The sequence below is a fragment of the Orycteropus afer genome, unplaced genomic scaffold (assembly GCF_000298275.1).
Source record: "Orycteropus afer afer isolate SDZICR_OR568_19922 unplaced genomic scaffold, OryAfe1.0 scaffold00196, whole genome shotgun sequence".
NCBI classification, from domain to species: Eukaryota; Metazoa; Chordata; class Mammalia; order Tubulidentata; family Orycteropodidae; genus Orycteropus; species Orycteropus afer.
In genome coordinates this window covers 6,445,491-6,458,151 of record NW_006921783.1, presented here as the reverse complement: position 1 = coordinate 6,458,151, position 12,661 = coordinate 6,445,491, and the positions used below count along the sequence as shown (strand labels likewise).

The 12,661-nt window shown below is 38.2% G+C and overlaps 1 protein-coding gene across 1 annotated transcript in view; it reads left to right on the top strand.

Moving 5' to 3' along the window:
* AP2B1 (adaptor related protein complex 2 subunit beta 1) overlaps window positions 1-12,661 on the top strand; it is a 171,184-nt gene that overhangs the window by 100,012 nt on the left and 58,511 nt on the right. Inside the window, exons 16-17 of the mRNA XM_007947936.1 lie at window positions 1,442-1,587; window positions 3,702-3,789. Coding sequence (XP_007946127.1) covers window positions 1,442-1,587; window positions 3,702-3,789 — 234 coding nt within the window. The remainder of the gene's footprint in view (window positions 1-1,441; window positions 1,588-3,701; window positions 3,790-12,661) is intronic.

The following is a 12,661-nucleotide window of genomic DNA, read 5'->3' as shown; positions in this document are numbered from 1 at the left end:
TCAGACTAAAGTTAAAAAAACCCTCTTTTCTGTACATGATGTTCATTTAAAGCCTTGGGAATAATACCACCCATATTAGCTCCTTTGCTAAGCTTCATGCAGTTTTGCCTTTCTGAGAATCAGCATGCCTTGTTTGAATTCTTCACCTGCTCATCTGATTCCTTATGAGGGATCTCTGCTATAGAGATGTAGACCAGTTGTCCATTCTAGTAGTCATAACTATATACACAGCCTATTGCATAGAGTAACTAAAAATAAGATTCAAAACTAAGTCATAGTTCTTTGGCACAACTCAGTAGCTGTGTTTTGAAATTTACTGTGCAGTGTATTATCTCTAAAGTTCTTCCAGTATACATTAGCAAGGAAAAGGCTGCCACGTGAGTCTCAGTTAAGTAGAGCTTGTTTTGTTTTTTTTCCAAATGATTTTGAGTTTTATTCCACATTGTTCTCCCTTTCTATCCAGGATCTCCTCCATAGGCAATTTGCTTGATCATTTTAATATTTAAAAATAAACATTACCAATTTGCCCTTGAGAAAGATAGCCACAAATTACATTCCCACCAACAGAATATAATAGTGCCAGGTTCTTCATACTCCCTCCAACATTGGGTATTGAGTTTTTGAAATTTTTGATTCTCTAATAGATGAAAAGGGTATCTTGTGGGTTGTTTTTGACTTGAGATATATATATATGTATACTTTTTTTTTAGTGAGGCTAAACATAGTTTATATGTCACCCACAGAGTTTTCATTGTTTGTCATAGTAGTCAAAATAGCTCATGAGTTTTCTGACTTTTTTTTTTTTTTTTTTTAACTGTGGAAGACCAGAAGTAGTACAGGTTCTGGGGCCAGTAGAGGATAATAAATGAATTACATTGAGAAAACTGGCATTCAGATTATTTAAGCAACATCTGAATGCTTACTATTCACCAGATACTACAGCAGGAGTTAAAATATATATAAGTCGTGGTCCTTGGCTTACTGACAATAGTTTTACTAATGATGAAAAAGTCTTCAAAGATTACAAACATGGTATTTTTGTTAGTAGATTAAATTTTCCCATGTAAACCTTTTACTAAAACTACTAACAGAAAAATATACTCATAGGAATTCCTTTCTTTCCTTGTGTATATGCATGTTTGGTAGCAGTATTCAAAAGTAGTAAAATTACCAACTTGACGGAAGATGCAGAAGAAACCAGGGTTACCTATAGATTTTTTTTTTTCCTTTTTGGTTCGTAAGTAATTGAAAATCATTTCAAAATTTTAAAAATATTACTTTATCTAGAGCCTTTTTTATTTTACTTGGTGTTTATGGTATAAAAATAACCATAATTGCCTAAGGAAATAAAAATCTTAATTTTGTCTTTTTTTAATTAAAAAGCAAATATCACTGAGACAAAATTTCTCTTTGTTCCATTGAGCTTTATACTGTGTTTCAGGTCTGGCTACCTGCAGTGAAAGCTAAAGGCTTAGAGATTTCAGGAACGTTCACTCACCGCCAAGGGCACATCTATATGGAAATGAACTTCACCAACAAAGCTTTGCAGCACATGACAGACTTTGCCATCCAGTTTAATAAGAACAGGTAAGACATCTGAGTCCCCAGCTTGATCCTGAGACATCGATAGACCTTATGTCCAACAAGAGAATGTTGCATCAAACAGTGGGTGAAAACGTTCATGTTGGGAGATTCTGGGTATAGAATGAGCCCTGATTGTTGCAAGTTGTCAGCTTCAAATCTGAGAGCCCTGGGAAATTTTGTCAGGAAACTCATCGTATGGAATGAGGAAACCAGAACTTAAATATTTACTATTTATTAAAACGTTGCAGAAAACTGTTTTAATCTATGTCTCAGAGCTTTCTAGGTACTGAGATATAGTAGTGAACCAAAGTCTCTGTCTTCCTGAAGCTCACATTTTGGTGGGAAAAAGATGGTTATACTTTGGTTGGTGTCAGAAATACAGAAGACAGGCTGTATACGTGTTGACTTTTTACTCACATACAGACTGACAGTGCTTCTAACAATGAAATCTCAGCCTTAAGGAAGAGAATATATAGAAGTGAAATGTTGATGTCCTGTAGTTCTGAAACACTGGAGGTTTTTTATTAAATTTTATAGTTCAGGAATTTGGCTACTAGAGTTTAATGGCAGCTCCATTTGTAAATAGAAGATACTCAAACTTGCTTTTAACGAAGTGGTAATTGAACTCTTTAATAAAAGCTTTTAGTGGCTATTTATATTGCCATCCATCTGATTTATTTCTAATTATTTGGAAATACTCCTGTACCCTGGATTTGAGAACTTGGCAAATCAGCAATCACTTAAATATTTAGAAAGGATATGTTTTCTTCTGCCAAGACCAGTTATATTTCCTGCCACTTTTGAAAAGGTGTCCATGTTAAAGGCCAAAGTTACTGAATCTATTGTAATAGTAGAAATCTGCATAGCTTACATTCATCTATTTGTTTTTGCTTTTTTTTTCCTTTTCTAATAGTAGTTGGCTGGTGGGTTTGAACCACCACTCCTCGGTAGGAAGGTTGGGCAATCTACGTCCTTAGTGAGACTGCCTTGGAAACCCAAGGAGGGGTCGCTATGAGTCAGGTCTGACTCGATGGCACGTAACAACAACAATAGTAGTTCTGATACTTAGAAAATATTATATCTTTATTCTGTTATAATTATTGCTCTGTAAAATATCCTTTAAAAAAAATAAAAACTCAAACTCACTGCCTTTGATTTTGACTCATAGCGACCCCCGTTGGGTTTCTGAGGTGATTAATCTTTACAGAAGTTGATTGCCCCATTTTCCTTCCACAGAGCAGCTGGTGGTTTAAACCACCAGCCTTCTGGTTAGCAGTCTATGCCTTAGCCACTGCACCACCAGAACTGATTTATAAAGTCCCCTTAGTCTCCCTGCTTTTTTATAGGTAATCTATACTATAACTTGGGAGCTCTGGTGGCGTAGTGCCTAAGGCATTTGACTGCTAATGAGAAGGCTGGCGGTTCAAACCCACGAGCCACTCCTTGGAAGAAAGGTTGGACAATCTACTTCTTAGAGATATTGCCTTGGAAACCCAAGGTGGGGTCACTATGAGTCAGATCCGACTTACGGCAGTAAGTTTATAACGTAACATACTACTATCTTTTTTCTCTACCCAACAACTCCCTTGGGAGCTCTGATAGCATAATGGCTAAGTCACCTGCCTGCTAACCAGAAAGCTGACGGTTCAAACCCACCAGCCACTCCTCGGAAGGAAGGTTGGGAAATCCTACTTCCGTAGTGATACTGCCTCGGAAACCCAAGGAGGGGTCACTATGAGTCGGACCGACTCGATGGCACATAACAACAACAACAACAACTCCCTTACTAACCAACATTAATAGTATTATCTTTTTTAAATATTCACTCTTAAATATACTTAAACTTCTACTACGTGATTTGCCACCTCTGAACCCCCAGCAATGACAGATTAGATGGAGAGCTTATTTTACTCCCCCCCCACTTGACCATTTTTCCTCCCGTTTTTATAACTTGTATCATTTCTACATTTTATTTTTTTCACTTTTGTGTCCATCTTTTGTTTTGTCTTGGATCTGTGCTTTAGTAGATTCCTTAAAAAGGGCTCTTGTGAACAATATTCCTTGTATTCTAACCTGGTCAAAATTGTGGCCTTTATACTTGAAATTTCTTGATTCAGTCTTTCCAAATGTCTTTCTCCAATACTTTCTGTCATTGAATGTTGCTGTGGAAAAGTCAATAAGCAGCCTGATTTTTCTCTCATTCAGGTAATGTGATCATTTTGTTTGGCTGCCCAAAGATTTAAAGTCTAGTAATTTTACTAAGATATTCTCAAGGTTAGCCAATCTTGGTCAATTTTTCCTTGAATGCGATGTGCCCTTACAGTATGTAGATTGAAATCTTTTATTTCAGGAAAGTTTTTAGGACTTATATGTAAACTTTTGTTCTGTTCATTTTTACTTGCTCTTTATTTTCTTCTTTGGGGGTTGCAGATATGCATTTTTTTACTCTTCGTTGCTTGTCTTTTATATATGCTATTTTTCTCTCTTAAGTTTTTAAATCTTTAAATATTATATACCTCTAAAAGAAAGTGACTTTATACCCATAACCACATTATTATCATACCAAAAGTTTAGCAGTAAATATTTGATCAGTGTTCAGATTTTCACAGTTGTCTAATATTTTTTTATAGCTTGTTTTTTCTGAATTGGATCCTATATTTTGCAATTGGTTGATAAGTGTCTTAAGTCTCTCTCTCTCTCTCTCTCCTTAATGATTCTTTTATTAGGAAGATATATGGCAGTCAGGTACAGCCAGGAAACTCAAGAAGTCAAACATATCCGAAGACAGAATACTTCTTCCTTCCTATTTTCTACTGTGTTTTGCTAAAAAGAGAGGGGGAAACAGACAAGCGTGTATCCTTATAGTACAAAAAGGAAAGCATTTTGCTAGGGAACAGTTATTGTCTGACAATGCCTTCAGTTATATATAATAACTGAAATCCATGAGCATGTATCACATTTGCACTGAAAAGATATTCAGAGTATTATGATACACAGTGACCACTGTCACAGTGTACAGATCAAAGCATCCAACGGACCCATCACTCCAGCATTCTTTTTTCTTTTTTTGATTGTGATTTGAGTGAAACTTTACAGAGCAAATTTATTTTCCATACTGCAGTTCATTCACATTTTGTGTCCTGACATTAACTGTAGTCCCCACCATGGAACAGCTCTTTTCCCACTTATGTAGTTAACTCTTCACTGTATCCTTTCCTATGCGTTCCTGCCCCCCGAGCTATCTCCCTGTGCAAATATTGCCCTTCTGTTCTCTCATGATTGAATGTTCTAAGGAATGTATCTACTTGATGTAAATGTTCATCCTATATATATGCTTGTCTACTGTTTGGCTGGAAGCCACAGGAGTGAGTTCAATTCCAGACCTGAAAGCTGAGTAGGGACCATGGTCTTGGGGGTTTCACTAGGCTCTATCAGACCAGTAAGCGCATTCCAGCATTCTTAACCTCTTATCATGAACTCTGAGACACCCTGGTGGTACAGTGCTTAGGTATTTGACTACTAAGAAGTCAGCAGTTTAAACCTACTAATCGTTCCACAGATTAGAAAGAAAGATGTGGAAACCTGCTTCTGTAAAGATTACAGCCTTGGAAAAGTCAGCAGTTTAAACCTACTAATCGTTCCACAGATTGGAAAGAAAGATGTGGAAACCTGCTTCTGTAAAGATTACAGCCTTGGAAACCCTATACCCAAAAACCAAACCTACTGCTGTTGAAGCAATACCGACTCATAGCAACCCTATAGGATACAGCAGAACAGCTCTAGAGAGTTTCCAAGGGTGTGATCTTTAAGAAAGCCAACTGCCGTATCTTTCTTCCACGGAGTGGATGGTGAATTTGAACATCCAACCTCTTGACACTCACTGAACCCTTTAACTGCTGAGCCACCAGGACTCCTCTTGAAACTCTATGGAACAGTTCTGTTCTGTCCTGTAGGGTTGCTATGAGTTGGAATTCACTCGACAGCAATGGGTCTTCATCATGAGCCCTCTCTAAACCTGGCTACACACTAGATTGAAAAACAAAATGAAATACCTTCTTGGGGGAAAATGAGAATCTAAAAGAAATAACAGTTTTTGAACATCCTTCTGGGAGGTTCAGGATAAGCCACCCCCAACCATGAGGCATATCCGTAAAGGAAGGGCATTACTATTCTGACTCCTAGTGGAGTATCCCATTGCCATCTGGGAAGCCCCATTTTAAGAGACATCACATGGCAGACCTCATGGTCACTTGGAGTTGTGCATAGGTCCTATCACAGATGCCCCAAGCATGTTCAGTGGTCGTCTTCCATTATTGTTGTTAGGTTACATCAGGTCGCTTCTGATGCATAGCAGTCCTGTATTCAATAGAATGAAACATTGCCTGGTCTTGTGTCATCCAACCAGTCGTTGAGCCCATTGTTGCAGCCAGTGTGTTAGTCTATCTCATTGAAAGTCTTCCTCTTTTTTGCTGACTCTCTGCCTTTAACAAACATAATGCCCTTCCTCAGGGACTGGTCCCTCCTGATAAAATGTCCAAAGTATGTGAGATGAAGTCTCACCATCCTCGCTCCTAAGGAGCATTCTGCCTATACTTCTTCCAGGATAAATTTCTTCATTGTTCTGCGGACCATGATATATCCTATATTCTTTGCCAACACCATAATTCAGAGGCATCGATTCTTCTTCAGTCTTCCTTATTCATTGTCTAGTTATTGCATGTATATGAGGTAATTGAAAATACCATCGTTTTAGTCAGGTACACCCTAGTCCTTAAAGTAGCATCTTTGCTTTTTAATACTTTAAAGGGATCTTGTGCAGCAGATTTGCCAAATGCAATAAGTCTTTTGATTTCTTCTTCTTCTTTTTTTTTCTTTTTAACTTTTTATTGTTGTTGTTATGTGCACCGAATCAGATCTGACTCATAGCAACCCTATGTATAACAGAACAGAACACTGCCCAGTTCTGCGCCATCCTTGTAATCTTTGCTGTGCTCGGCCCATCATTGTAGCCACTGTGTCAATCCATCTCATTGAGAGTCTTCCCCTTTTTTGCTGACCTTCTGCTTTATCAAGCATGATACATTCTCCAGAGACTTGTCCCTTCTGATAACATGACCAAAGTAGGTGAAATGAACTCTGGCCATTCTAGCTTCTAAGGAACATTCGGCCATGCTTCTTCCAGAACAGATTTGTTAGTTCTTCTGGCAGTCCATGGTATTTTCAATATTCTTCGCCAGCCTGACAGTTCAAAGCCATCAGTTCTTCAGTCTTCCTTCTTATTCATTGTCCAGCTTTCACATGCACATGATTGAAAAATACCATGGGTTGGGTCAAGTGTACTTTAGACTTTAAAGAGACATTTATGTTCCTTAACACTTTAAAGAGGTCTTTTGCCCAGTGTAGTAATAAGACATTTGACTTCTTGACTGCTGCTTCCATGAGTGTTGATTATGGTAAAATGAAATCCCTGACAGCGTCAATGTTTTCTCCATTTATCATTATATTGCTTATTGGTCCAGTTGTGAGGATAACTTTGGTTAATATAAAAGCTTTAAAGAGAAATTAATGAAATATCTCCATGACAATAATTTTGAAAATGCTTTGTGGTTTGAGTGAAAGTTTTCAGAGCAAATTAGTTTTCCCTTCAGCAATTTATATACATTTTGTTTTGTGACATTTATTGCAATCCCTACAATATAATCTTCCACTTCTTCTATGTGTTCTCCATTTCCAGTCTCCCATCTTTCCTTCCCCTTCCTGCCTTCTGAGCTTTGTTTATGGGCAAATGCTATTCTTTTGGTCTTGCGTGGCAAATGCTATTCTTTTGGTCTTGAGTGGTTGATTTTTCTAAGGAGTGTGTTTCTCCCTGGTCTTGTTCACTTTAGAAGCCAGTCTGTTGTTTAATTGAAAGTTGATCTACAGGGGTAAGTTCAGTTCCAGGATTGAAGGGTGGCTAAAGGCTTTACTCTCAGGAGTAAGTCTCTTATCAGACCAGTGGTTTGATCTTTTTTTATGATTTTGAGTCTTGTGCCATATTTTTCTCCTACAGTATCCAAGATTGTTTGATTTCTTGATTGCTACTTCCGTAGCCATTGATTGTGGATCCAAGTAAAATGAAGTTCTTGACAACTTCAGTCTTTTCTTCATTTATCATGATGTTGCTTAGTGGTCCAGTTGAAAGGACTTTTCTTTTATGTTGAGGTGTAATCTGTACTGAAGGCTGTAGTCTTTGATCTTCATCAATGAGTGCTTCAAGTCATCTTCACTTTCAGCAACTAAGGTTGTGTCATCTGCTTATAGCAGGTTGTTAATGAGTCTTCCTGCAGTCCTGAAGCTCGTGTTCTTCATATAGTCTAGCATGTCAGGGGGAGTTCTGGTAAGCTGGTGGAATAGGCGGACAGACTGCACAGACCCTCATCAACAAAGAAAATGGGAACCAATTAACACAGATACAGAAGATAATCCTGGTGCCCTGAGCTTTGAAGGGAAGGCTATAGAAGTAGACTAAACTCCAACTAGTAGAAGAACTTGCAAGAAAACACCAAAAAAGGAGACATACGGAATTCTGGTCTGTGAGCAATCCTGACGGGACAGACAGTTTATATATTGCCAAGTGGTGTTAGAACCTAAGAATTAACCAAAAATAGGCCCTGCTAGCCAGGGACTGCACGGAGGACTGCAGTGGTGCCTGGTGAATAAAAGGGGAAGCAATGAAGAGGAAGATGGGCTGAGCTGTGGACTTTGCCTGTCTGAAGGACACGGCCATTTTGAATGTTTACAAGTAGTTCAACCATTTTTGATATTTAAAGCAACAGTGTTCTCCCAGATTCCAGGGACTTAAGAATAGGCTCTACTTGCTGGGAACCACAAGGGCATTCCAGGCACCAACAACTGGAAAGGTGTTGATATTCCCCTTATTACTCTTATCCCCCACACCCTCTTGGTGAACGGAGGTGTGGCCATCCCTCACTCCTACCCACCTTCTGGGCTGGCAGGAATTCCATCCTAGTCTGTATGCTCCGACAGAGCCTGGGTACCCTGCCCCATCCTGACCAAATCCCCCCCCGCCTTTTTTTTTTCAGTTTGTTTGTTTTGTCTGTTTTAAAATTATTATTTTTGTCCTTTGTGTTATTATTCTTTGTTCTTCCCTTCCCAGGTTCTAGTTTTCAGCTTTTTCTCTCTTCCCTTTTCCTGGTTCTCATTTTTTTCTTTCTTGTGCTTAACCCCATTCCTTGTTTTTCTTTTTGCATTTTTCACATTTTTTTTTTATTATTATTATTCTCTACCTTTTTTGTCTTACTGCCTTCTCCCTAGATATTGTGAGGTTTTTATTTTGTTTTTTTGGTTATTGGTCCTGGGTGTTTACATGGTGTGTTTTTTGTCCATTTGCTTTTACTTTTTTGATAGTTATTCAGTTGTTGTTTTTATCTAACTGAGTGGGAGACAGCAACAGTGCCCATATGACACAACTACACCTGCACCTCCTGCAGCTTCACTTACTGAGTGAGAACCACCACATCCTTCTCCACCAACTGGCCAATGATAAATGACCACCAAGAACAGCCTGACTGACCCTTAACTGCTCTTCACAAACAGTTAATAGAAATCTAAATACAACAACATCACAATGTCTCAGAGACAACAGACCATCACAGTCCACACAAAGAAGCAAGATAAAGTGTTAGAAACAAGGGAGCAGGATGCAGACTCAGAACACATCCCTGAGGAAGAAGCAGCAGTGGAACTCCCTGATAAGGAATTCAAAATAATTATATTTAGGTATCTTCAAAGGATTGAGAGACAGATCAAGGAAAACACTGACAAAATTAAGGAAAACACAGACAAAACCCTAGAACAAGTTTGGAAGAAAATACAAGAACAAAATGACAAGATAAATGAAACATTAGAAATGATACAAAATCTACAGCTAGAAATCCAGAAGATTAATACTAAATTTTCAGAAACAGATAACACATTGTGGTAGTTAAATTTGTATGTCAACTTGGCTGGGCCTGGTTTAGTGGCTGGGCAGCTGGTGGTAGTTATTCCCCATGATGAGAATGGCAATAAATCCCATGGTGGGATCTACCACAAGCAGCTGAGTAGCTGCCTTTGGGATGTGGTCCACTTCACCTATATAAGAAGCAGCTTTGGGAATAGTCTCTAGCTTATGGCATGCTTGGACCCTGCATGTAGCTGTGTCGTTCAGCAGCCTGTCATGTTCTGCCGACCTTGGGACTCACAATGGACTTAATTTTAATGGCCTGCTGTGTGGTTTGGTAACATCGGGACTGTGCCTTTCTACTTGTCAACCTCGGGTTTGTCAGCCTCAGCAGCCAGCAGCTGTCTGAGTGAAGAAATGCCTCTACCTCCAGTGGGCTGGGAGCAGGAAGCAGATCTGGACCTCAAGGTTGAGGGGCTTTCACCCAGCCCCTTGAGCCTGGCACTTTGAACTTGGACTTAAAGCCTCTAAACTGTGAGAGAATAAACTCCTGTTTGTTAAGAACATCCCACTTGTGGTATATTCTTGTCAGAGCAGTACTAGGTAACCAGAACACACATTGAAAGGGCAAAGGAGTAGAATTGAATCAATGGAAAACAGAACTAGTGAGATTGAAGACAAATACCTGATGAATACTTCTTTGGAAAGGGATCAATCAGAAAAAAGATCAAAACAAATTAAAGAAAGCCTAAGGTTCATGTGGGATATCATCAAAAGAAATAACCTGCATGTAATCGGAATTCCAGAACAGGAAGAGAAAAATAAAACCACTGAGAAAATTGTCCAAGACTTGTTGGAAGAGAACTTTCCTGATGTGATGAAAGATGAGAATATATCCATTCAAGAAGTCCAAAGAACCCCAAACAGGGTGGACCCCAAAGGAAAATCACCAAGACACATATCATCATCAAACTCGTCAAAAGCAAAGATAAAGAAAGAATCCTGAAAGCAGAATGGGAAAAATAAAAATTTACTTAAAAAGGGTAACCAATAAGAATAAGCTCTGATTTCTCAGCAGAAACCATGCAAGCGAGAAGGCAGTGGGGTGGTATATATAAAACCCTGAAAGAAGAAAATTTCCAACCAAGAATTACATACCTGGCAAAAATTGTCCCTCAAATAAGATAGTGAAGTTAGTACATTTCCAGATAAACAGAAATTAAGGGAATTTGTTAAAACCAGACCAACCTTACAAGAGATAACTAAAGAGAGTCCTTTGAACAGAGAACCAGTAATAGCAAACAGCAACTGACCATTAATACACCAGATGACATAACCCAGAAACCAACACAGCTATGGATGTATCCGAAGTAAAATAAGCTCATAAGTTTGTAAACAGGGGACCAGAGACGTCAATTGACAAATGAGGACAACGACAAACCAGAAAGAGGGGGAAAATAGTGTAGTTACAGAACTTGTTAATGGTGAGAAAGTCAAGAAAGTTGCAAAATAGAGCGGACTGTTCTAAACTCAGGGAGAAAATTATAAATCACAGGGTAACTTCAAAGAAAAATGATAAACCTTCACATCAAAATCAAAAAGAGGACAAGCACAAATATTTAGCAAATACTAAAACAGTAGCAAAAAGGAAATGATAACACGATTCATAAACAAAACGATCTCAGCACAGAAAATCATATGAAACAAAGAAACCAGGACACCATTAAAAACACATAACAAAATGACAGCAATCAATTCATCATTGTCGATAATTACACTGAATGTTAATGTATTAAATGCACCACTCAAGAGACAGAGAGTTGCAGACTGGGTAAGAACACATAACCCATCAATATGCTATCTACAAAAGATACATCTTAGAGACAAAGACAAAAGGAGACTAAAAATCAAAGGTTAGAAAAAGATGTATCAAGCAAATGGCAACCAAAAAAGAGCGGGAGTGGCAATATTAATTTCTGATAAAATTGTCTTTAAGACATATAGTCTAGCATCTCAGATTATTTGTTCAGCATACAGATTGAATAAGTATAGTGAAAGGATACAACCCTGACATATATGCCTTTCCTGATTTTAAACCACAGAATATCCTCTTGTTCAGTTCAAATGACTGCCTCTTGTCAGTTCAGTAGCATTTGTCTTATCCTCGTGGTTTTTCATCAATCAAATCTCTGAATGCCAGTTTTTTCAGTGGCTCCTGTGCTACTAGGTGCCTCTCCATTTTGAATTCTAAATATTCTTTTGATTCATTTCTGCATGAAGCATTTTCAAAATTACTGTCATGGAAACACTTCATGAACTTCTCTTTAAAGCTTTTACATTCACCAAAGTCATTCAGCAGGAGGCTGCCCTTTCCACAGCTGCAGCTGGAAGCTCTTGGTTCCAAAGTTCATGGCCGTTGACATGGTGGCAGCTGCAGAAGCTGGTGCCAGGGCCCCAGAGTGCAAAGCATTCAGCTGTCTTAAGTCTCTTTTAACCTCTAGATTTCTCCTCCCTCTCTCATTTTCTCCTTCCTAAAATGTATTTGTAGATGGAATTAAAATCTTTTATCTGTGGAGTTTCCCACAATCTAGATTTTATCGCATCTGTAAATTGGAGGCAGATCTATCGACTTGAATTACATTCAAGTTTGATCTTCTGGCATAGGAATACTTCATTGTGAATAATAATACTTGTGAGGTATGTAATTCTTAGAACAATCAACCATACGAGACTAAAAGAGAGCACTTTCCCCAGAACTCAGAAGGCAGGAAGGGGCAGGAATATAATATGTATTATCTATCCTGAAACTTTGTTAAACTCAATAGTTCTAGTACCTTTTTTGTGGATTCCTTATGGTTATCTACATAGATAATCATTATCTGCAAATATAGAGACAGTTTTATTTTTCCTTTTCCAGTTTTTGTTTTGTTTTTTAATTTCTTAACCTGATTGCACTGGCCAGGACTTCCAATACAAGACTAAATAGAAGTGGTGAGAAGGGACATCCTTAACCTTGTCCTAATTCTTAGGAGGAAAGCATTCAGTCTTTCACCATTAAGTACAATATTATCTGGAACTTTTTCACAGAGGATAGGAAATTCCCTTTTATTCCTTGTTTGCTGAGGTTTTTTTTTT